The 23,504-nt window shown below is 54.7% G+C and overlaps 6 protein-coding genes across 6 annotated transcripts; 3 read left to right on the forward strand and 3 right to left on the reverse strand.

Moving 5' to 3' along the window:
• Positions 1-119: 119 nt before the first annotated feature.
• CONPUDRAFT_158987 (NAD(P)-binding protein) lies at positions 120-2,926 on the reverse strand (the record flags this gene model as incomplete). Its single annotated transcript, XM_007776052.1, has 14 exons — positions 120-152; positions 204-211; positions 270-366; positions 424-485; positions 537-671; positions 735-875; positions 937-982; positions 1,054-1,370; positions 1,748-1,916; positions 1,994-2,061; positions 2,112-2,246; positions 2,310-2,450; positions 2,517-2,562; positions 2,657-2,926. The coding sequence occupies 14 exons, from the start codon at positions 2,924-2,926 to the stop codon at positions 120-122; spliced, it is 1,668 nt and encodes a 555-aa protein (XP_007774242.1).
• A 750-nt stretch (positions 2,927-3,676) lies between these two features.
• On the forward strand, positions 3,677-4,147 carry CONPUDRAFT_158988 (uncharacterized protein; the record flags this gene model as incomplete). The annotated part of the gene is made up of 3 exons (XM_007776053.1): positions 3,677-3,772; positions 3,835-3,891; positions 3,956-4,147. 3 exons carry the CDS (start codon positions 3,677-3,679, stop codon positions 4,145-4,147), a joined length of 345 nt encoding a protein of 114 aa, XP_007774243.1.
• A 666-nt stretch (positions 4,148-4,813) lies between these two features.
• On the reverse strand, positions 4,814-6,042 carry CONPUDRAFT_65536 (uncharacterized protein; the record flags this gene model as incomplete). The annotated part of the gene is made up of 3 exons (XM_007775899.1): positions 4,814-5,201; positions 5,268-5,458; positions 5,533-6,042. 3 exons carry the CDS (start codon positions 6,040-6,042, stop codon positions 4,814-4,816), a joined length of 1,089 nt encoding a protein of 362 aa, XP_007774089.1.
• An 8,949-nt stretch (positions 6,043-14,991) lies between these two features.
• On the forward strand, positions 14,992-16,190 carry CONPUDRAFT_21991 (uncharacterized protein; the record flags this gene model as incomplete). The annotated part of the gene is made up of 2 exons (XM_007775876.1): positions 14,992-15,202; positions 15,832-16,190. Coding segments are annotated over 2 exons (570 nt in total), but the record flags the coding sequence as incomplete, so codon positions are not given.
• A 903-nt stretch (positions 16,191-17,093) lies between these two features.
• Positions 17,094-18,288, reverse strand: CONPUDRAFT_131771 (uncharacterized protein; the record flags this gene model as incomplete). The annotated part of the gene is made up of 4 exons (XM_007776054.1): positions 18,148-18,288; positions 17,857-18,060; positions 17,354-17,780; positions 17,094-17,292 (listed from the first exon to the last, which is right to left on the reverse strand). Exons 2-4 carry the CDS (start codon positions 17,936-17,938, stop codon positions 17,094-17,096), a joined length of 708 nt encoding a protein of 235 aa, XP_007774244.1. The 5' UTR covers positions 17,939-18,060; positions 18,148-18,288.
• Positions 18,289-18,416: 128 nt separating this feature from the next.
• CONPUDRAFT_169355 (uncharacterized protein) lies at positions 18,417-19,520 on the forward strand (the record flags this gene model as incomplete). The annotated part of the gene is made up of 2 exons (XM_007776055.1): positions 18,417-19,322; positions 19,379-19,520. 2 exons carry the CDS (start codon positions 18,417-18,419, stop codon positions 19,424-19,426), a joined length of 954 nt encoding a protein of 317 aa, XP_007774245.1. The 3' UTR covers positions 19,427-19,520.
• Between the last annotated feature and the right edge of the window lie 3,984 nt (positions 19,521-23,504).

Consider the following 23,504-nt stretch of genomic DNA (forward strand, 5'->3'; position numbering starts at 1 on the left):
ACATGCCGTAGTACAGATGTTGCGCCAATTTTATGTACTGATACTGCAAACAACCACATTAATCCGAAGAGCCAACTCCGTCATTACGTTAATTCCTGTGAGTTTTGAGTCGTGTAATTTTAGCTGAAACAAACTCCACCATCAATGGAAATCTAAACATGCATCAGTCACGTTTGACACAGCCCGTATAAAAGATCACGAACGGCCTGTCCTGTAGACACAACAAATGTAAGTATAGGCAAACTAAAAAGACATCTATTAAAGCACACCTGTAACAAACCGGCTCTCTGCAGATGCAAGGTAAGATACCAGACCTGCGACGTCCTCTGGCTGACCGATGTCGTCTACGACAGGCTTGTAGGCGGACTAAGAGGGATACGATAAGCTATCGTGTTGATAATGATGCATCAGCCGTTCGCCTACCATCGCCTGAGTAAGAGCGTCTATGGTACCATCAAGCCTTGCCTTATCAAATGTTTCTCTAACTAGATAATTCAGAATACTACAACAGCACCAACCATAGATGATAGACTCACCAAGGGGCGTGTTGATAATACCAGGCGCGCAAGCATTGACAGTGATGCCGCGGGGCCCAAACTCCGATGCCGCCGACTGTGTGAGCCCACGTACCGCAAACTTCGAAGCGGAGTAAGCACCTCCGCGGGCCATACCTGAAGTATTTCATGCACGTATCAATATGATAGCGTGGATGGGTGTCACCAGGGAAATTGAACCTTTCTTTCCCACCATCGAGCTTATGCCAATCATGCGGCCACCACGTTTCTGCAAGATCATTTGCTGCCCAACATATTTGTAGAAGAAGAAGGTGCCCTTGGTATTGACAGCGAATACGTCGTCCCATTCTTTCTCTGTGGCTATAAATACAATGTTCAGCTTTGAGCGACAGCTCCTCATGGTCTGATCATGAATGCTCACTTTCCCAAAGCGATTTCACTGGAGCTATCCCGGCACAGGTGACCAGCTAATGGTTGCGCAGATCGACTGTTAGTGCTCATAGTTTGAACCTAGTAGAGAGATAATATCCGGACTCACTGTGTCTATGCCACCGAGGCTCTTGACCACGCTGTTGATCGTGTTTCGGACTTGATCCTCAATGCGAACGTCAGCGAGAGCGATAGCAGTCCGTACGTTGGAATGGCGCCTCGACAGCTCGGAAGCAAGCTCCTCGACGGGCTCACGCTTTGTGCGCAAGTCGCATAGACCAATGTGGAATCCGTCAGAAGCGAGACGCTGAGCGACGGCGCGTCCGATGCCCTGGGCACATCCGGTGACGAGAGCGACGCCTTTTACTGCGGACATGGTAGCGGTTGGCTGATAGTTGCGATGATTCAGAGCTGAACTTATACCCTCTGTGTGAGTGATAGAGTTTCAGTGCTCACGTTCTCAATCACAGGCATCCTGAAATAGCATAAGATGTGTGTTCATAGAAGGTTCAGAGTTACTGTAGTTAGAGCATGTACGACGCCAAATGGTTCAAGTCATTGCCGTGAATGCATCACGGTGGACTAGGGAGCGAGGTACGGAAGTCACGTGATCTACAGCGATGACAAAAATGAGCAAGAACAGATTGCTTTTTTTCATTCTATGTTTGGCTTGCGAGCACTTGCAACTACGCAGTCTCAGGTTCTTCCAGCGATCAGTCGAAGTGGAGGCCACCGTCGATAGATATCTGCGAACGTCTCTTGTCATCTTGATAATCCAACTATCTTGGGAAAATAACAATTACCGTTTGACCTTGATACGGCAAAGGGAGTCGAGTTAGTCGGTTTCGAAAGCATGTAGAAATCAAGGAACATGCCAGTCATAAAGCGTGAGTCGGCCGATGCAAGGTACGATACCAGGCCCGCGACGTCCTCAGGCCTCCCAAGTGTACCTAGCGGGGAAGCATTTGGATTCTACGGAGGAGACCGGGGTATCAGCACGTACAGATAAGCCACCAAGCTTGAGATCGGGTTAGACCAGATACGCTCACCACTGTATGCTCGAGGCCGGACTTGCCGCCCTTGGCGAGCTTCTCTACTTCAATACCTGCATCTCTGACTACGAGGATAAGTGATCAGAATGACCTTGAACGCTTCCAAAGGACTCACACATTGGAGTTTCGATGCTCCCCGGCGCACATGCGTTTACGGTGATTCCATGCTTCCCGAGCTCTAACGCTGCGGCCTGTGTCAGTCCACGTACGGCGTACTTCGAGGCGGAGTACGATACAAATAAGGGAAGCGCTGACGCAGGATACCTCGTGGTTAGAATTCTGATGTCAGAAAGCGAAAGTAGAGTAGTAGCACCTCGTTTACCCCCAATAGAGCTTATGCCGATGATGCGCCCTCCGCGGCCCTGCTTGATCATCTGTTGTCCGACATGTTTATAGTAGAAGAATGTGCCCTTGGTGTTGACGGCAAACACCCTGTCCCATTGTTCCTCGGTGGCTAAGGTAATGTCACGAAACGCCACTCTGAGTGATCAGTGTTCCTATGGCTAACGCGCAGGCTTACTATCGAGCAAGAGCGTGGGAGGGGCTATACCGGCAGCGGTGACCACCTGTAATGCATGAAGAAGCCATCAGATCACCGTTGGCAGACGTAGGCCCAATTCGAGAAGGTTGCAAGCACAAGGGAATGTGAAAGATACTCACCACATCGATTCCACCTAGATTCTCGACGATGTCCTTCACCGACGTCCGTGCGGTCTCCTCTGCGCTGACATCGCCAAGCACGACATGCGTACGCAAATCAGAGCGACGCTTCGACAGCTCGTGCGCCAGCTCCTCGACAGGCTCCCGTTTCGTCGGCAAGTCGGTGAGCGCGAGATGGAAGCCGTCGGAGGCGAGGCGAGTGGCAATGGCTCGGCCGATGCCTTGAGCACATCCTGTGACGAGAGCGACACCTTTGTGAACTGCGAGCATGGTCAACGAGAGCAAGGCTATAGGCCTGAATGTTTGACCTGTGGGTTGATAGACAAGGGGCATTCATTTTGCTCGCATGAAGCCTGGATAAGCCAACCAGTACTGGGTGAGCGAGAGACCGTGCGTAGAAGAAGAGTCATCTGCTCGAGAGATAGCGATCATACCAAACGCGTGTGAGTTGGTTGTATAGTCTCTCCCGTCACCTGGGTATCACCACGAGCGCACAGAAACTATCACCACGAGCGCACAGAAACCCCGAGAGATGAAGACCATACAAACAATGGAAGGTAGGATACCTAAGCGATGCGTCGCATGGCGAGAACGCAGTACCTGACGACGGTTTGTATATATGTAGTCGCAATCTGACAAGGGGCCGGTATCTGAGTGAGACGCCGTTGTTGACAACACATGATATACCAGTCGAGAAGAAGAGATCCAGCCATACGGGAGCCTCCAAGAAAGCAAACTGGCCTAGGAATGTCGTCTACAAGATCGCCCGAACATTTCCCACAGTCGAAAGATACTTCAGGTTCGCGGTGCAGTTCGAGTCGGCAGCTTGAGCGAGCAGCGAACCATCGTTTTGATCCTGGTTGATGGCCATCGTATAGAACTGAAGTTGCTTCGTAACGCTGAAGAGAGTCTGCCGTCGACGCGCTGCGCGATGGTGGCTGGGTGAGACAACCTCCGACCATTTCGGAATCGGACCACGCGTTCCCCAGAGCTGCGCAGACTTCCCACGGTCGTTGCACCATGTCCTCCTCCAACGCGCGCGTCGAAGACACCTACGAGATCCAGAACGACCAGCGCCTCGACGACCTCCACTCGAAGATACGAACACTAAGAGGAGTGCGCCCCTCCATGTCTCTGCGCCTCACCGATGGACTCTTACGTGCACCGTCTTGTCACAGGTGACGACTGACATACACGATGATGTGGAGAGGCAGAACTTGACGCTGGACGACGCGGTGCGCTCTCTATATCCGTACCTCTATGCTCTGGGATACTTAACCTTACACTATCCAACCATAGGGCAACGTGTTTAGCTCCTTCGGTGCAACGCTCTCGCAATCATCACGACGCGCTGGCCAAGCGTTCGGGCTGACAGGGCACGGCGGCGTACGGCAGTCGCGTATCATCCTCTACATCGTAGGAGGTGTCGTAGGCCTATGGTTCATGTACAAGCTGTCATCTTTCGGGCTCGGAGGCTCGCCTGCGCAGTGAAGGAGGGCCTGTAGGGTGCAGTTGCAGTTATGGAACAGAGAGCCGCGAAGAGGTTGTATGATGTACGTCCTGTAATGTGTGCGGCTTCCTGTCTATCACTTGTTTTCTGACACACACGTCTGATATTGCAGGATTGGACTTTGATACTTGGATATATGTTAACGATACGAATTGGTACTTAATCTATGCCATGACGCTGCGCTCCGCAGCTCCGGTTTTTGCCTTGCACTAATACGGCCCACCCAAACGCTCTTGCTCACAGCTTTCACTTCGCGCACATCAACAGTTCACCTCGTCTTGCTTTTCCATGCCAAGAATCGACGAGTCACCCAAGGGACGATGTTCAGCACACGAGTGCGCGTATTATCTAGGTGTGTCAAAGAAGATACAGCAACTAACTACAATACTTGAAATAGCATCCGTCATCGTCCTACACTACATTAAGACATACACCGCTAATGTGTCCCAGACACCTCAGCGCAACTGATATCGTATACTTCGGTGCCTCAGGAGAACCCAGTCAATCGCGAGCCCAGAGTCTATGCTCTCCACCCTATCCCCAAATCACAAACGCAAAGGTCCAAAATCTCCCGCCCAGAATCCAAATCCGCACAAGCTCAAGAACAAAGAATAAAGAAAACAAACCCAACCCCAGCCGCGCTCCCCTCACATCAACCTCTCCTTGTCCGTAACAGCCTTCAGCCAAATCTCGCCCGGCCGACTCCTCTCCCTCAGAACCCGCCACACCTTCCGGCACCCCTTCGCCCTCTCCCCGCGCATCCGCTCTGCCACGCTCTCCGCTCGCGGCGGGAACGCGCGCGGGCCGCACCGATCCTGCAGGTCCGCGAGCCCCTCGTTCGTGCCCTCCGCCTCGAGCACGACCGTGCCGTGCCACCCCGGGTCGACGAACGCGCCTTCGACGCCGGGTATGGGCAGGCGCGGGCGCGCGGACGGGGTGGACAGGTCTGACGGGGCTGCAGGGCGCGGTGGCGGGCGGAGGACGAAGGAGGAGCGGTGTACCCACCGGACGACGTTGTGCGACGCGCCGTGTTGCCTGTTTCGGTACAGACATCAGCTGTGTGCCCTTTCGTGAAAATGGGGGAAGTTGGCTGATACACACGTTTCTGTCCGCGCTCGATCCTGTATGAGCTGCAGGTTCGCAGCGATCTCGCTGCCCCACGGGCTCACATCCACATGCACGACCGGATTACCAGAGCCACGAATAACGCGGTGGAAGTAACTCGGCGCGAACCCCAAACTGTGGAAGTAGGGGGGCAGCTCTCCAGCGCGGTTAAACCTAAAGTCCAGATCCTGCCGGCGCATCCACGCAGTCAAGTCAGCAAAGCCAAACGAACACAGAAGACAGCGGGAACAAGGACACGCACGACAAGATACCGCCCATCCCACACCAGCCTTCCGACGTTGCCCTCTTCGCCGACCGCCACGTCCCATACGACATCGCCGGTTCGAAGCAGGGCCGTCACGCCCGCGCGGTCCAGCTCGGTCTCGCACCCGAGCACGCTCTCGTCCGAGAGCCAATCCCCGTCCGGGCTGGGCACGAACACGCGCAGGAGCGGTGCGCGCTGCGGTTTGTACAGCGGCGAGCTGAACCCGCCGCTGTTCCCACCATTTCCAGCGGGAGCAGCGAGAGAGATAGAGGAACCATTGGCGTGGTACGTCGAGCCTGAAGACGCAGCGGTTGAACTACGCCCGTGCGCACGCGCAAAGGAAGAGGGCCCGTGTCCGTGTCCATGCCCAAACCCGTGCCCGTGACTCGACGTCGGGCTCGGCGCTCGACTATTCGCGCGGCTGCTGGTGCCTCGTTTGCCGTTCTCCCGACCTCTTTCTCCGTCCTGTGGCTGGCTCGTGGCGGCCTCCCTCGCGCGTTGCCTCATGATCGCATCCGCTTGAGCACGCAGACGCAGCACGACGCGCGTGTACGCGCGGGCGGTAAGTGCAAGCGTCTCCAGGGGCGGCACGTCATCTGGCGGCGCCTCGCCCGGCGCGAGCACGCGCGGCTGGAGGTACGTCTGCGCGTACGCGGCGTACTGGAACATCGGGAGGGCGACGCCGCGCATGTAGTTGTGCAGGTCCTGTGTACATACTCGGCGGTCAGTACCTCCGTTCCATACGACCCACTGTCAAGGAAATGGGGCAATAGAAGAGTAAACGCGCCTGCAGCCCAAGTACGACTGGTGGCTCCCGCCCCCATCCTTCAGCACCCGCCTCCCACGGTTTGTACCCAACAACGCCCAGAAATCGCTCCAGCACACATTCGACGACGGCCCGCTGAGCGCCAAAAGCCTCGCGCGACGCCTTGCTGACCGCATGTAGTGACACCCAGTCCGCATACGACAGGTACTGGAGCACGAGCCCCACTGCATGCGCATCGCACGCGAAATCCTTCAAGCCACTGTATACCTCTAGCTCTTTCTCCTCTGCCCCTTCGCCCTTGACGGGCTCGCGCGGGATATGCGCCCACCCACGCCACGGCTCCGGCTCTCGCTCCTCTGTAACACGGAGATTCTCCCCATCCAGCTCGAGCTCGCGGCCTGCGGACGTGGACCTTCTCCTCGACCCCTGCTCCTCTTCGCGCTCTCCCGACTTCGTCCGCTGGCGCTCGAGAATCTCGTGGTCCAACCCGGGCGTGCTCGACCCGTTCGCGGGATAATGCAGCACCTGCACGCCGTCGACCCGCGCGAACGGGTCGTCGTCCAGCATCAGACCCTCGTCCAAATCCAGCTCCCTATCCCTCCTCTCGTCCCTGTCCTTGTCCCTATCACCGGACGCGACACGCCCGCTGACGGGCGGCGACCCCGGCGTCGTCGGGCGCACCTTCGTCAGCACCCTCCTGGGGCCGTTCCCATTTGAAAGCACGCTGGACGCCGTAGGCGTCATCGGGGTCATCGGGGTCACCACGTCCCTCTCCTTCTCCCCGCTCCCACCGCTATCCACCCTCTCCCTCATCCCCTCGCCCCCATCTCCTCTCCCCACTCCACTAGCACTAGCACTAGCACCAGCACTGTCCTTCCTCACCCTCACCCCCACAACCGTCCCCGCACTCTCCTTCCGCCCCAGCCCAAACGCCCCACCCCCGCCCGAACACAGCCCCGTGCTCTTACTTAGCTTCCTTGGCCGTGCGTCCGGCACCGGCTCGAACGGCACGACAGGCCCACCGCGCTCATCCCCGTCGGGCGGGGGCGGCGGCAGACTCTCGCGGCGCGCGAGCGGGAGGGGCGAGGGTGGAGGGAGGTCGGGGTCGCTCTGGGCGTTGAAGATGAGCGGTCCGCGGTGGGGCGGGGCGACGTCGCTGAGGCGTTTGATGGGCGGGTGGGGTTGGGGAGGGGCGAGGGTGTTCGCGTGCACGTGCTGAGGTGGTGGAAGTTGAGGCTGAGGTGGTGCCTGAGGTTGAGGTGGTGCCTGAGGTTGAGGTGGTAGTTGAGGTTGACGTTCCTGAGAGGGCGCCTGGAGCTGGGGCTGGGGAAAGGACGATGTGTGGTACTGCTGTGCGTGCAAATGCTGCAGTTGCGGGTGCAGCGATGGCTGCTGCAGGGGCTGCAGCTGTGGCTTGGCCTTTGGCTGGTACTTCACTTTCGGCTGCAGCGAGGGCTGCTGTTGCTGCTGCTGCACCTGCTGTTGTTGTTGTTGTTGTTGTTGCTGCTGCTGCTGCTGCTGCTGCTGTTGCTGCTGAACCTGCTGCATCCGATGCACATACGACCCCGCCCGATGCGGCGGTGGCGGCGGTGGCGGTGGCGGCGCGAACGCCTGCGCCGGATCCTGCGCCCTCGCAGGCCCCTGCATCTGCATCTGCATCTGCGTCCTTGGATCCTGTCCCCGATACACCTGCATCGGCGCACCAGCCCCCGGCGGGAGCGGAAACACCAGCCCGCTCGCCGAACCCTGGCCTGGTGCTCGCACACCACCCATACCATTCGCGTAGTTCGCGCTCGGACGATGTCCCTCCGAATACCCCTTCGTGTGCCCGTTTTGTGCCCCGTACCCGTTCGCATGCCCATAGCCGCTGTTGTTCGCGTTCGCGAGGCGCGGGTCCCGCATGGCCGTCGGAGGACCTCTGCTCGCCGCGCTTGTGTTCGCTCTCGCCGGCGCCCCACCTCCCGTGCCTGCGCCCGCGCCCGTACGGATCGTCGGAGGTGCGTACGAGTGCGACGTCGACGCCGAGCGGGCCTTCGGGACGATGACGCCCTTCGTCGGCGGTTGACTCTGCGGGATCTGGGGCTGCGGGTGCTGCTGGGAAGGATGATGTTGAAGTTGGTGAGGCTGCGAACGGGGCTGCGACGGTAGTGCCTGCTGGTGCCGGTGCAGATGCTGCGGTATCTGCGGGAGCTGTGCGCCGGGTGGTGGGAGCGCGCTGTTCATCGCAGAAGCGTCGCGAGGGTAGGCTTGTGGAGGGCCCGGAGGGGAGGTCTGTTGTGGTGGACCCTAGAGGCAGCAGAAACATTAGGAGACGCGCAGTTTATAATTGGAGCGAGACTGGTGCGCACAACGAGCGAGGAGCGCTGGGCGTTGCTACTGCTGCTTGGACTCCGACCACGGAGGTTGCTATTACCGGCGCTAAAGTCAACATTTTCGCCGTTCGGCGCTGTGGTCTGACGAACGTTCCATCAGCAGGGCGCTCGATTATGAAATCATCGGGGCAAAAGTGGACAAAACCGAAGGAGGAGAGCACACAACAGGAGAAGCAGCCTCCAAAGCAGAGACGAGCTTCTCAACGTTCCTCTCATTGACAGCTTCCCCGCACCCGCATCACGATCGCAAGACTTGAAACGAACAACGCACCTTCCTAAACGCCGACGGAGGTCTCACAGCAGACGAACTGGGCGCACCAGTCCCAGGGGGCAGGCGATGCGCAGTTGGATCGTTGGGTTCAGGGTCTGTAGAAGGTGGACGCGGTGGGCGTAATGAAGATTTCGATGGCTTGCGTGGAGGTGCAGGGAGATTCGCGCTCCGCTCTCGCGACGGCGACCGGACAGGAGGCGAGCGCGAGGGCGGGGGTGGGGCGTACATCTCAGCGGGGCGGACGTTTGGGAGGGCTTTGGTAGTGTGGGCTGGTGTAGCGTTTGTTGATCTGTGCTGTTGGTGCTGTTTAGGCTGTGTAGGTGATGACGAAGGCGATGGCAAGGGGTGTGGAGGAAGTGGTCGTGGAGACATATTCGCTGCTTTGGGGCGTCATCTAATGATATTTTGAAATAACATAGAGAGCAATAATGACGCACCTGCACTGCTCGTGTTTCTCCCGAGCATTCTGATCCCGTTAGACGTAAATGGTTCGTGCGCTTGATCCCTCTCGTTCTCCCTTTCTAGCGAGTCAGAGCGCAGTCCGGACGTGGCGGGCAGCGGTGGAGGAGTTGGAACAGGAGACGCGCTTTCGCCAAACTGCTGCCATGCGCTCCAGTTCTCGTACACCGTCCCGCGTGTCTGCTCTGGGTCTACAACTTCTCCTCTGGCCACCAACTCCTTTCCAACTGGAACCGGTGGTGGAAGCTCCTTCTCCACTCTCGCAGCTGGGTGCCCATTTCGCTCGACCACTCTGCTGCTCGCTGCAGGATCCAGAGGTAACGCCCGATCCAACCTTGAGCTCAAGCCCAAACCGTGGGGGGCGTGTACGTCAGAGCCTGGTGTTGCAGGTTGAACACTAGAGCTCGCAAACCGCGCATATAAGGGAGGTATGGGTGACCCGGAACCAGAAGATAGACCTACACCCCCTCTCGGACTGGGTGCTAGAGCAGGTAGATCTGGGAGTTGTGGCGGGGAAGAGGGCAGGGGCTTGATACCGAGCTTTGCTGGGCCGGAGATGAGGACCTCACCGCCGCCTTTGCGTTCTGATTTCTTGCGAAGAAACCCCATCATTGGTGCGATATGGGGTCTTATTGTGACCCTGTCCTTTGTATGTCGAGAGATACGGGCGCGAGAAGGTACTGGAAGGAGAACGTCGACGTCGGGAGCAGGAAAAGGAGCGTTTAGGACAAGGTGGATGGAGAAGAAGAGGAGGATGCGTGTCAAACGCGCGGTGAATCGGATCCGAGGGAGAAAAGACACGTCCCAAGTGCAGATAAGATTTGGTGTATGAGTTCAGCGGTGGCGTGCCGTGATTAAAGAATGGATGATGCTACTCCAGACATGTGCGCTATGACCTGAAAAAAGCGGAGATGGTGGGTGGAAGAGGGAAGAACAAAAGGGCGATGTCTCTGTTGTCTGGTGTCTGAGGCGTTGCGCTTGACAATAATGACAGGGCACAGATTGCTTCCGCACGTCATCCATCCTTTCCCCGACATCAATCCCACTTCATCTCCGGCAAACATCGTGCATCTCCCCGTGCCGCTGTTGCCGCACGCGTTCTGAGCTCCCATCTTGGTTAGTCGTTTGTTCTCATCTTTCCTCTTACTCTTTGAGCCTGTATGCGTCAACCGTCCTTCACCCTTGCAATTCGCGCGCACGATTACACCTAGAGTATCCAATTTAACGCTTACAAAGCGCTCGGGACCGACCTCACAATGGCTAAAGCGGCCTAACACTTCGGTATCCTTCCATCTCGTCGCGGAGCGCGCGCCGTTCTCTAAATTAATCTTCACCGCAGCACGCCGACACACGGCCCGCCACGGCTGCCCGAGCTCGTTCTCGTCCCACGGCGCCTCAGACGTTGTGCCAGTTGTCATGATGTCACATTCAACTTCTCGACCCTTGCTCGTTACTTTCATCGCGAGAGTACCCGGTGCAGAGCTACGCAGCGGCATGTTTCTTCAAAAACTGCTCAAACAACTGAACAATCGATAAACATAATCCCTGGTACATCTCGGACCTCGGCTTGATTCGATGTGCTCAACGATGTCCCTTGTCCGACAACAAAGCCACTTCAGGCTCAACGCTTTTTCCAACCCTATTGCTTCAGGCAACTCTTTTCTGCCGCCAGAGGGCCCCTTCCATCATGCAACGGCAATCACTACTACACAGGCCAGGTCATGATCCATGGCAGGCTGTAAGACCCTAATACCGTGGATATAGTTGTGCTGGACCTGTGCCTGTACCTCAGCTAACTTGAAGTGTATGCGCTCATTTTGGCTACCATACTACCACCCTCTAAGGTTTCACAGTAACTAAGGCAAGTCGATGATCCTCCGCTGTTGAGAGTGGTGTTTGGCCAGTAATACACGGCTCGTCGCGTCTCTACGGACATACCGCTTTGGCGTTCTAGATCCCTTTTTACTTTCTTGGGTGGAATCCCTCAATAACGCACCTATACATTGATATGGCTACACAAATGGCGATTGTTGCAAGGGGGGACTTCTATGGTAAGGAGGACTTGATTGTCTCAGTTCACGTTCCTGATGCTATTTATGCGACCTCGTTTCTTTGGTTGCTTTTCTGACCAGAACATGCATGGTAACCCTCTACAACAGAAATACATTCTTAAGCGTCGAACAGCATGGAATAAATACGTTCACCAAACGGTCTGTGTGTGAATGCAGTACGTAGTATAGGAACAGTAAGTAATGCGAGTCTTTATCGAACCAAAATTACCAAAATAATATGCGTCATCCAGCGACGTGGAGGATTGAAGACTTTGGGTGGCAAGACAGATACCATAGCATAGTGCAAGATGGTTTCATTGAACCAGGGCAACGTGTCAGAACGGATCGTGTCGGGCTCCACCGAGGTTAGCGTACAGTAACATCAGCATATCCGGCACCATGTAGCTCGAGCTCCCTGAGGTATGAAACAAACAGATTTTTCTGCATTGTCTTTCGTTTTATATGTATAAATGAAAAGGATAGAGAGAAAGAAACACGGTAATTTTTTTCGTACCCTGCCCCCACCTCTAATATGCCCATATTGCGCCAGCCCATCAATAACCGTAAGAAGACAAATGACGGTTGCTTCCAAGAATAGATACCCTCCAAAATTCCACGATTAAAAATTGCATAAGTGTCCATTCCACTTGCAACTTGCATGATGAACATGAGTACGTCTACTCGCCTCAACTCGTTATAAAACCCTGCTTTTTTCAGCGGTATTTCCCCACCAGTAGTCCCAGACCACCACACCATCACAGCACTGTGGCAGCCCAATAATGCGGCTTCATTCCCGTGTGGACTCTTGCTCTCCTCCGCAAGAGTTATGCCCTCATTCTTAGAGTGGAATACAGTTTCAGAGGCAAGCTCAGGACACGGGCGAGTGGACGTCGTGCAATCTCAAGTGACATCCACCAGCCACAATTTAGAAATACTATGCAAATAGTATTTGCAGCACACCTTTGCATCGGGTCCAAAATCATCCCCTCCTTCTCAACTCCCGGGTGCCGCCCAAATATCATGTGAGACGCACCTCCATTGCGGTGGTGCTCCAAACACGGAGTGCTACGCGCATAACAATTGCCTACTATGTGTTGTTAAAGAGTAATTGGTGGAACAGCGCAGTGGCATATATGTGCGTGAGCTGCTGGAGGAGTCGAGCGAGTCCTGTCTCTGGGCCTCTGGAGGCAGTTGTAACCTCAGACTATTATTCAGCTATGGAGGAGGAAACAAGAACGTCAAAAAATCTGCCTTGATAAACTGGATCGCGCATGTATCTTGGTCTGTGAAGAGCGCATCCATCCTTAGGGCGAAGTGCTCCCGCCTCACGTCTAGGGGGGATCTGTAGTGGATTCCCCCATGTGATTGTTGGGCCATGAAATGATCATCGGTCTCTATTTTCCTCATTCTGAACGATTGTTAACCTAATAAACAGTTATTGTGCGTTATTTCTTGATTGTCGCGAAGATGGCGCTGACACTGGGTGTGTTCCCGGACCTCCATTGATAACACTTCACTTCAGCCAATGAGTAGGGTTACTTTCATTGCCGCGCAGCCTCAAAGGTATACTCCTTAAGAGTCATGAGTTGATCTCAGATTCACTTATCTGTTGCGAGCATAGCGGCTCGATACCGTTTGGGGTGGAGGCATGCATACGCCGCAACGTGCATTTTTGGTGCCTCAACGCATGGGTTAAAGAAACAATGTACCAACCAGCGTATGAACCACATTTGCTGGCAAGAAATAACTTCCTCTCTTAGTGTGATATCGGTTTGGGAATAATTGGGTAGTTATCGAAGTTTAGAGTCGTGCTCAACCGGGAAAATCTCCAAATTACTTGCGGATGGTGAGTCGCTCCCGAACTGAAATAAGCGCCGATATGCATAGGTCAGTAGCGGAGCGCCCGGATTTCCGCTGACACCGAGGCCTGTACAGGATCTGAGCTTGGTTAATGTGATACTTCGGTGTAGAAGGTAATGAAACAGGAAAGTGGCGTTGTGGCATAACGAACTGCCTTGTAAGCGGTGATTGAGATCTAGAGCACCTGGAGGCAGTTGCAGCTGTGTCGGTGGCCGACACGTCTTGGTAAACGTGATGTTTGTTCGTGTATCTGATCTGTAATTGGCTGTGGTGTGATGATACGCTGCGTTATACACATCGAGAATGTGAAATCTCCACCGAGCTGGGATTCGCCGAATCGATGAATAGACGAGTGCTTTCTTTGAATATGCGCCGCTATAGATTAACTATACTTCCAAAGACTTCCGGTGGCTGTTCTAGATACACATATTACCTCAGTGTTCGACGCACTGCCTTGATTTCGATTTCCGTGGGAGCTAACGGACCGCGTCCAGACTTCGCCTTCTTTCATGACCCATCAGAGATCACATTGAGAATTTACTCATAGCTCTATGCGCTTAAATAAGAGGTGCCCTAACATTCATTTCATGGCGGCTCCTACAGCATTGAGACGTATCAGGAACACAGCCGTCTTCTGCCGTAAATGCAACGTTGCTCTGGTATTTGAGAAGGATTGATTAAGGTGGGTGATTTCCCATGGAATATCGCCTCGAATCATGGAGCCAAGGTCGTCGTTGATTCCAGGGTAGTAGAGAATGAAGGCATACTCTCAGTTTAAGTATATATAGATCCACAGAAAGTTCGCCTGATCCTGCAAAAGAAGAGCTGTAATTAATTAATTCTTTATTCGCAACCCGGCTCTGGTCTGTGTCATTTTGATGTAACCTCGAGGCCTACGCACCATCAAGTTAGCTAAAAATAGTACCATGCATCCTCAGCTACATTAGTACTCATTACAGACACTAAGGCGTTTACCTCAAGTTAACTCAGGTCTCGTAAGCGTTTGTGTGCGTTCTGAGAGATCCATAGAATTCACCTCATGGGTTAATGAATCTCTTTTTTACAGTTTGGTTCATGGTACGTGCTAGATTTATTAGGAGATTGGCGACACAATACCTCAGTAATGCTACCACACTTCTTGGTTTACATCGTATATCCCAACGTCATGGAGTGTGTAGGTGGCAAATTATCACGAGAAAATGACGTCGAATATTCACGGTTCTTCTGATTGACGATAATCATCGGCACGCGGAATTCGCTGTATATTCTGCATGCGCTTGACCTTGACAATACAGCTAAGAGCTATTTTCAGCATTAGCGCCCGTTTACCTCGATGATTCAGCACGAATCATCCCGTGCTTCAGCCTTTCCATTCGGAAGATCACCATCGACATCTACAGTGCACGTATTACAATCCTCATTCAAATCATGCGGCTACTCAACGTTACGAAGTAAAAGACATCGCGTCTAAAGAAACGCCGGCGAGACCCTGGGAGACTAGTGCCTGCAATTGACGTGCCTGCAGCCTTATATATGGGCGACATTGGTCTACGTCGCCATAATCCACAACCAAAGAACATTTCCACACCCTGTATCCTCCACGCCATGCATATGTGCAATGCTACAGGATGGTTTCCGACCATCTCAGCCAGCACGAACGATTCCGCAGACAACTACCGCTCCGTATGGAGTATCGTCCTGTCTTGCCTCAGCACTATCTTCGCCTGCATCTACACCTCTATTCATCCAAATATTCCCAGTCCGTATGATAAATCGTCAACAGTCCTTTTCAGATCAATTGGTATCATGGCTTTGACCTTACTTGCACCGGAAATTATTGTAGCGTGGGCAGCGCGCCAGTTCATCAGCGCCCTCGTTTTTACGAGACGTATGAACGATAAGATCAACATGTCCCCCCACAGAGACGGTGAGATCTAATCAATCAAAACGTCCTTCCTTCGTGAATAACAAACTGGTATACTGTAACTTGGTATGCGGTAGACATCGTGAAGCATTTAACACGCCCGGATCGCTGTGAATGGCTAAATGACGCAGGTAATCGGGTATTTCGTAGGCAGCAACCTCCAAGTGCTGATAGTTAACTGCAGAAAAAGGACCCTTGCCGATCCCGGAATCCGCCCATGAAACCTCTGATACGTCAGGTGAGATACCTGAGCGGGTCATAGAGCCAACACATGAAACCTCTGTTGCGCCAGGTAATGTTTTATTTTCTCGTATCTCACCTACGTCTCATATTAACATAGGCCACGCTGTAGGGAGCACTCACGGGACTTCGCCAGACAATGCGGTATGTTTCCAGTGAGGCCCGATCCTTTCAAGAAAAGCTTAGAGTATCTTCGCTGTTAGTTGTTCAACCCCTCCGAAACATGGTGGAACAACTTTAAAAAAGATTGTTCGGTTACTGCGAAACACATATCTATTTACTGGACCATTTTAATGTCTCCTGACGGTACATCTATTGTCTGTATATCTTTTGCTGGTATTGACACTACCTAGACAAGTCATACAGGTGGACAATAACCCATAGCTTCTTCATTTACATGGGGGGCTTTATGGTTTCATACAGATCATGCTTTTGGAGCATCATTACTCCAGAAAAGCTAATGGAAGTCCTAGAGCATCATTACGACAGCATAGAGCCCCTGGAGATCACCAAGGCTGAAATAGACGATTCGGGAAAACGCAGTCTCGTTGCGAAGGGACTCGTGGTAATTCAGCTTAGCTGGTTTGTGATACAACTTGCAGCACGGCACCGTTTAGGACTTCACATCACTCCGCTGGAAATCGGTACCATGGGCTTTGCCGCCTTATGTCTGGTCTCGTATTTTCTGTGGTGGTACAAGCCCCTGAACGTCAGTCAACCTCGAAGAATATATTGGAAAGGCAGCAATGCACCGCTTGATAATCTTTATACTACTTCGTAAGTTCCGTTATGCCAGCTTTTTTAACGTACAGTGTTTGATCAATTTACAGGAGACTAGCAGACTTTGGTACTGACTTAGAAACTAACGTCCCGAGATGGGCATACAAGCCTACACTTGCCGTTCGACGGTGGATGGGACTGTCAACTGGAAACAAGCGCTTTCGAGTCGAAACCTTTGGCGGAGACGATATTAGTTTGTTTGAGAGCGAAAAAGCGAGAAACAGAACAGGGAACCACGGATCCAGTGTATGGGTGGTAGCAGCGATTGCGCTTGTTACCTCCGTCGGCTTTGGGTTTGTCCATTTTGCAGCTTGGTGGCTGCCCTTTCCGACATATATAGAGCACATTCTGTGGCGCGTCGCCACCCTTGTGCTCATTGGCGCCCCAGTGCTCTTTGCAGTCGTCGATAGTGTATCTGTCAAGTTTTTCAGTCTTACCATCGCAGTGATTTTGTTTTTGTACCTTCTTGCTCGACTCATCATCATTACTGTGATGTTTACCTCCCTACGTAGACTAGATTACAAGGCACACGAAACCATTTCTTGGATGGAACTTTTCCCACATCTCTAAATTACGCGTCCTTTATTATTGCTGATTGCGTTTACGTACCTCTGATAGTACCTATGCTACATTCGTCAGGTCCCTTGTCACTATGCTATAATCAATGCATTCTTAGTATTAACGATTCATTATTATGTCAAGCAAACACACCACACGTACAGCACAGAGGGGCAAATGCGGGATTCACGTCGGTATTCCTACACCTCGCAACGTGTATGAACTTGGTGACGCACAATTCTTCTCAGCACTACGATTTCTCATTCGCTCGTCATCGTCAATTGCCTTCGCCAGAAATCTTGACAGACCACCATAGCATCCCTGTTCCTGGAGCAGCGTGCGTACCGCCTCCAGGGTGCGGCCTCATTTCCGCCTCGACCATCACCCTTTCCTCTGCGAAGGTTCTACCCTCGATCTCCATAAAAACACGTTTCCACAGATGTGTCCACGACGCGGGAGAGTGGCCATAGCGCACCCTAAAGGACCGTGACGCCAATCAGCACTTCAGGAGCACCATGCAAAATATTCTCAGCGCACCTTTGCATCCGATCCGAAATCATCCCCTCCTTCTCCAACCCAGAGTGCCGCCCGAACGCGATGACCTCAGTACCATCATTCCGGTGTCGCTCCATGAGAAGCGCAACGCGCAGAGCAATCGCGTACTGCGTCTCCCCGTCGAACAGATGAAACAGCGCGCCGACGTACACGTGCGTGATATTCCCGAGAAACTGAGTGAGCCCTTGCTCCGGGCCTTTGGGGGCGGTTGAAGTTTCGAAGTTGGGTTGCGACAAAGAGGGAACGGGGACGTCGAAAGTATCTGCCTCGACGAACCGGATTGCGCACGTCTCGCGGTCAGCGAAGAGCGCGTCGAGCCCAAGGTCGATGTATTCCCGCCTCAGGTCACTTCCGATGACGTTCGAGGCTGGGTAACCGTCTAGAACAGCTTTGCGCACATCTGTGCCCACTGTGTCATGCATCCAGTTATGAAACATGGGTACAACATGAGCGGGTTTCGGGTTGAGAAGAGAGAGGAGGTGCACTACAACAACCGAGATCGAGCAAGCGGGTGTTGCCCTGTTTACCAGCTTCAATCACTCGCCCGTACGCCGCGTTCTCGCACATAAACAGCGACACAAAGTGGAACGCGCGAATGCACGGGTAGGGGTATTTCTCGCTTCAAACCCTCAAATTAGGTCTCGCTCACGAGGAAGGACGCATAGAACGAGAGGAGCACCCACTAAGACCTATCGAACCTTTTTCAGTAACCGCATGGACACTTGCAAGATCCGTGGTATAGATGCCATGATCATGATTTCGAGAAAGCTGCTCACTCGCGCTGCACCCTCATAACCACCTCCCGCACCTTCTCATCGTCAAACGAAACAGTCTCCCGCAAGAATGCCCATTCCCGATCTGTTGGAGCAAACAATGCTGCGTCTAGAGGAGAGACGAGGGCGTCGCTTGGCCGCTCCTCGCGGCGAATGTTCGACATTGGTTTTGCGAGAGTTGGTGCAAGCCTGAGTGCTGACTAGGACTGCCGATGTGAGATAAGGAGGCATATGACCCGGGATTCCGGGCCGTGTGCCGATGAGAGTAGCGGATGCGCTACAGACGCGCTTTAGCTGCAGTACAATGCGGTCCTGCCGAAGATGTCCTCGCTGAGCGCGACGCCACCCTTGCGACTGCACTCGCCGACAAGGCGCTTGCGGAGAAGGACCGAGAATTCTTTCGCGAACAGTACATGCAAGCCTCTGGCTTCGTCTCTTCCGTACGCATCGAGAACATCGAGCTCGAGAAGAAAGCCGCCACAGCGGACGCACGCGCCGCCGTATCCGACCAACGCGCCAAAGACGGTGTCGCTGGCATCCGTGCCCTGTACGAGTCGCGAATCAAGACTCTTCAAGACGAGCTCGAACGCGAGCGCGCGTTGATGCGCATCCTACAGGAGCGCGACGCGCGTACGGGCGGAGACAAGATCCGCCGGCAGGCTGCCGAGGCGGCGGAGATCCAGGAGGAGCTCGCCAATCTGCGGGAGGACTATGAGGAGGCGGTGCGCGGGTACGAGCAGATACGGGGGGTGTACGACCGCGTGTACGAGGAGCGGATGTACCTCGAGAAGCGGGCGAAGAAGCTTAAGAAGCAGAAGCAGAATCTGGTAATGCAGCTTGCTGAGCTTGGTCTGCAACCTCTGGATGCGGAGGTGACCCAAGATGGGACGACCGATGATGGGCAAGGGGTGGTCGACGGCGAGGAGAGGGAGAGCATTGTCATCGAGAGGATGGTTGTTCAGGAACGGGAAGTATCAGACGAGGAAGTATCTGATGACGAAGACAGAGATGAGGATGACCTTGCAGATGGCCCTTATCCGCCAGACGCCGATGAATCGAGTTTCGACTATGCTCAGGCGGTGCTGGAGGACGTGGAGGACTTGGACGAGTTGTTCTATCAGTGTCTGTGGAGGCCGGGCAACGGCGAGCACTGTCCGAGGGCATTTGACTCGATCGAGGTGAGTGGCTTGTACCTACAATGTGTTCCTTAGTTCCTTCGTTAAACACCACCTAGGACTTGGAGAGACATGTACGGAGCGAGCACGTCGCCGCAACCCCATAACAGTCCTTTTCTATTCTCAAACTTACACTACTTCTCTTCTTCTTTATCTTCTCTGCCTATACTCACTTCACCGCGTCCTTCTATGCTATAAGACTCTTGCGGCATTAACACTGCGGGTGTGAGCGCAGACACATAGGATAGGGACGGAGCGGGGGGCTGTAGTGCAGATGTGGATGATATGTTCATGGGCTCGCCTGCGGGTGTCGGAGGCGCAGCAGCAGCCTTCGCTCTCTGATTCGCCCAAGTAAGGGGTAAACGTCAACACGGTGAATGACAGCGCGCCACGTACCTCTTCCTGCCACTCCGTCCGCTCTTGCTCCCAATTCTGCCGTTCGCGTTCCCATTCCTCCTGCTGTGCCTCCCACTGCGCTTTCCGCTCCTCGTACTCCCTCCGCTCGCGCTCCCTGTCCTCGCGTAAGCTCCTGATCTCAGCTTCCATACGCGTCATTTTCTCCTTCAACCCTTCACCTAATCCTTCCTCCTCGGCTAGCGAGGTCGACTCGAGCGCGTTCGCATCGTTGGTGGTGGCGGGAATGGCATCGACCATCGACGATGAGCCGAGTGTGGTGGGTTTCGCGGAGAGAGTTGTATTGTTCCCGACCGCGGCCTCGGCTCGGCTGACTCCGAGATCACCGAATCCGGAGCCCAGTTCCCGGGGATTGCCGGTCCAAGGCTGCAAAGATAGGGGCTCGGCGTCGGCGTCGGACTGGCGGGCAGACGAAGGCGGGTGCACCTCGAGGCTCGTGTACCCGCTCGGCCCTCCTTGGCTTTGGCTCTGACTCTGGGCTGAGGCTTGAGTCTCGTCCTGTTCATGGCCGATAGCAGCATTCTCCGAGTTACCAGCGGCATCGAGCGGCTCCTCGAGCCTATGGCCCATCGCACGCGCTTCTTGTAGCAGGTCTTGCGTATTTTCTTCCTCCTCGAGCCTCACGAGAGCAACGGCCTCGTTTGCCGTGAATATGATATGTGCCTCCTCCATCAAATCCTGGGTGTTCTCCTCTTCCTCGTGCCTCATCGGTGCAACGGCGGGCCGCGCTTCCACACGCACACCCTTCTCGCGCGGTAAGTCCTGTGTATCTTCCTCCTCCTCGCGCATCAGCGCCTCGATCTCCGCTCTCGTGAGGTGCACCTTCGGATCGGGATGCGAGAGAGATTCCAGCGCATGGAGGGAGCTGTCCGGCTGCGTGCTGCGAGTCTGTGAGTCTGACACCGCGTGACTGTTGCCGCCATCCGTCACGGACATGACCTGTGTCTGCGTCGCAGACATGGTCTGCGTGCCCCGCGGACGCGCAGGAGACATCGACGGAAGAGACGACTCAGCTGTAGTACCACCGCCGCCGTTCTCCGGATCTGGGTCGAGGTCGAGCGCTATAGCGGCATCGGCGGATGCGCCTCCGATGAAATCTATATCCATCCCTGGCACTGGTGCCCACTTCGATGGCGACTGGTGCTCCTGGTCCATGCCGGGAAGCGCTTCCCACTTCGAGGGCTCCTCTTGCGGTTCGTCGATGCCATCGGGACGTTCCCATATCTCTGGCTCGTCATCCGTCTCGTGTTCATGCGGCCGTGGCAGAGCGCTGACGCTGTCGAACGGGTTCTCGTCGGGATCGATCGAGGGGGACCTCGGCCTCTCCCTAGCCATGACACTGCTTGTCCTACGGCTTTCAACTGCCTCCTTGTTCTTCCTTGCCACGTTTGCTAATGCCCGCTGTTGATCGAACACCGCTTTCCCCCTCTCCCGAAGGTCAGCATCCGTCATACTCGCCAGCGCGTCGCCATGAGCGCCAGAGGTTGGCCATTTGTAGACCTTTGCTGGCGTAGGACTGGGCGGTGGCGAAGGGACGGAGGAGACGATCGTCACCTGCGTGGGAGGCTGCGATGGTGGAATGTACGTGTCGTCGAACGTCGGTGAGTGCGTAGCAGCAGAAGCGCGCGAGTACACCTTCGCGCTGCGTTTGACAGGCGAAGGTGAATAAGATTCGATCTCGTCCTCGTACGACGGTGGTAGCGCATCGTCACCGGCATCCGCGGCCGCGTTCAGCTGTCGTGCCATATTTGAGAAAAAGTGATCGTCATCAGCGTCTGCAACTTCAACCTCGAGATGCATTGTGGCAGGCGAGCTCGCGCCGAAGTGAGCAGACGAAGACGCAGATGCCGCCGAGCTAGCACGCTGATATGCCATCGTGATACTCGTGCGGAACTGTCCAGGCGACACTCTTGGTATGGGCTTCATCTCCTTGGCCTTGCGCGTCGCACTAACCGTGTGTCGACCCTTGCTTGTCGCACGAGTCGCAGAGCACGAACGCATGTCGGGTATGAGTGACTCATTCGTTACCGGATCTGGGTCCTTCCGCTTGCCTTTATTCGTCTTCAGAGATGCCGGCAAAGCCTCGCGTTCTGGAGTGCCCTCCTCGGCCTCTGGGTGCACATACCCGACAGCGCGCTCCCATATCTCCAGGATGGCGCGATCGTACGATGAGAGATTTGCAATATCAGGCGGCGGCGATCGTTCTCGCAATGGACCAGCACTCACCGGCGATTTTGAGGCGCGCGATGGGCTCGGGACAAACGGTGAAGATCGGTCATTGGCTACTTCTGAGGGCGACCTGGTGCTCTTCGAGGGGCTGCGGCTGGACCGGACGGCATCCGTGAGGTTTTCGGGGAGGGAAGGCGAGCTGGAGCTGAGACGGGTAGGAGGGGAAGACTGCCGGCCCATCTTGGTATGCAGAGGAGGCGCCTTATCGTGACGCTCGACGGGGCTGTCGTCGTCTGCGTGTGCTCTGGGCGGACATGCGTCAAGCATATTCATGTCGATATGAAGACCGTCATCGTGGTTGAAAACGAGGTCATGGCCGTCGCCCGTGGCGAGATCGTCATCGTTTTCTACGTGCAGGGAGGCGTCGACGGCGTCATCGTCAGCTTCGTCGTCGTCCGATGTTTCAAGAGCATGCTCCGGGATTGGTGGTGTGCGCTTCGAAGAAGCGGATGGTGAAGACGGCCTTGAGGTCTTGCCCGCCTTGTATCGCACTAGATGACCCTCGTCTTCATCCCCCGATGACTCAAAGGGGGTCGGTGTCTTCTGCTTCATTTTCGCAAGCGGGAAAGACCGGGCTTTCGCCTTGGACGGAGCAGCAGGTGTCGATCTTCTGACGCCCTGGGGTGGACCGATCTTGGTGGGCAGGTCTGTATCACTCGACTCCTCTTCTTCCTCCGGCTCGGGGTTAACGACACGCTGCTTTTTCTTCGGCGGAGGCATCACGTCATCCTCTTCGCTAGAGTCAGGTTCGATGCGTTTGGATGAGTGTTTAGAGGAGCTGAGTGGTTTGACTGTCGACGAGCTGAACCGCCGCGCGTCGGGGAGCTTTCGAGGCTGGGGTGTAACGGAGGTCGTGGACCGCTTCCGCTTAGCAGTGTCTGTGGATTTCGTAGATACAGAGGCGCGTTTATGCGCATTACTAGAATATGTCGTGATGGTGGAGGACGTGCTTTTGCGGGAGGGCACGCGCTTGCCCTTGGGAGGGTCGTCCAACTCGCTATCGGTATCCTCACGACGACGCGCATCGTCATCTGCGTCGATGTCAGAGAAGTTGTCAAGCAAAGAAGCTAGAAAAAGTGCATATTAATGTTAGAAAGAAAGGAGTAGCCACACGTGCATAACACACGCACCTTGAGCCTTCCCCTTCCCCTTGGATCCCGCCCTGCTCCCTTTGAACGACCCCTCTTCCTCTTTCTTCTTCTTCGCAGCACCAGATGCACTCTTTCTTTTGCCCTTCCTCCCGTCCGCCTTGGCCTTCTTCTTCTTCTTCCACCCCTTCACGAGGTGTTCTGTACAATCGGACTTGGGCACCCATTGCAGTGGCCACGGCCTGCCCGTCATCGGGTCCGTCCCCTTCCACCTAACCTTGTACATCCCTTTCTTCTCAGCAGTAATTTCGACGACCTCCCATAGTGTCTCTTCGTCGTCAGAACGCGGAACGAAGCGGCTGGACGAGCCAGTGTCGGTGTCACGGTCCGAGACATCGTCGTCAGCCATGATCGTTCAGAGCCTGAAATAGTCGGTGAGGTAAGTGTCCCTGCA

The sequence above is a fragment of the Coniophora puteana genome (genome assembly GCF_000271625.1).
Source record: "Coniophora puteana RWD-64-598 SS2 unplaced genomic scaffold CONPUscaffold_16, whole genome shotgun sequence".
In the NCBI taxonomy this organism is placed as follows: Eukaryota; Fungi; Basidiomycota; class Agaricomycetes; order Boletales; family Coniophoraceae; genus Coniophora; species Coniophora puteana.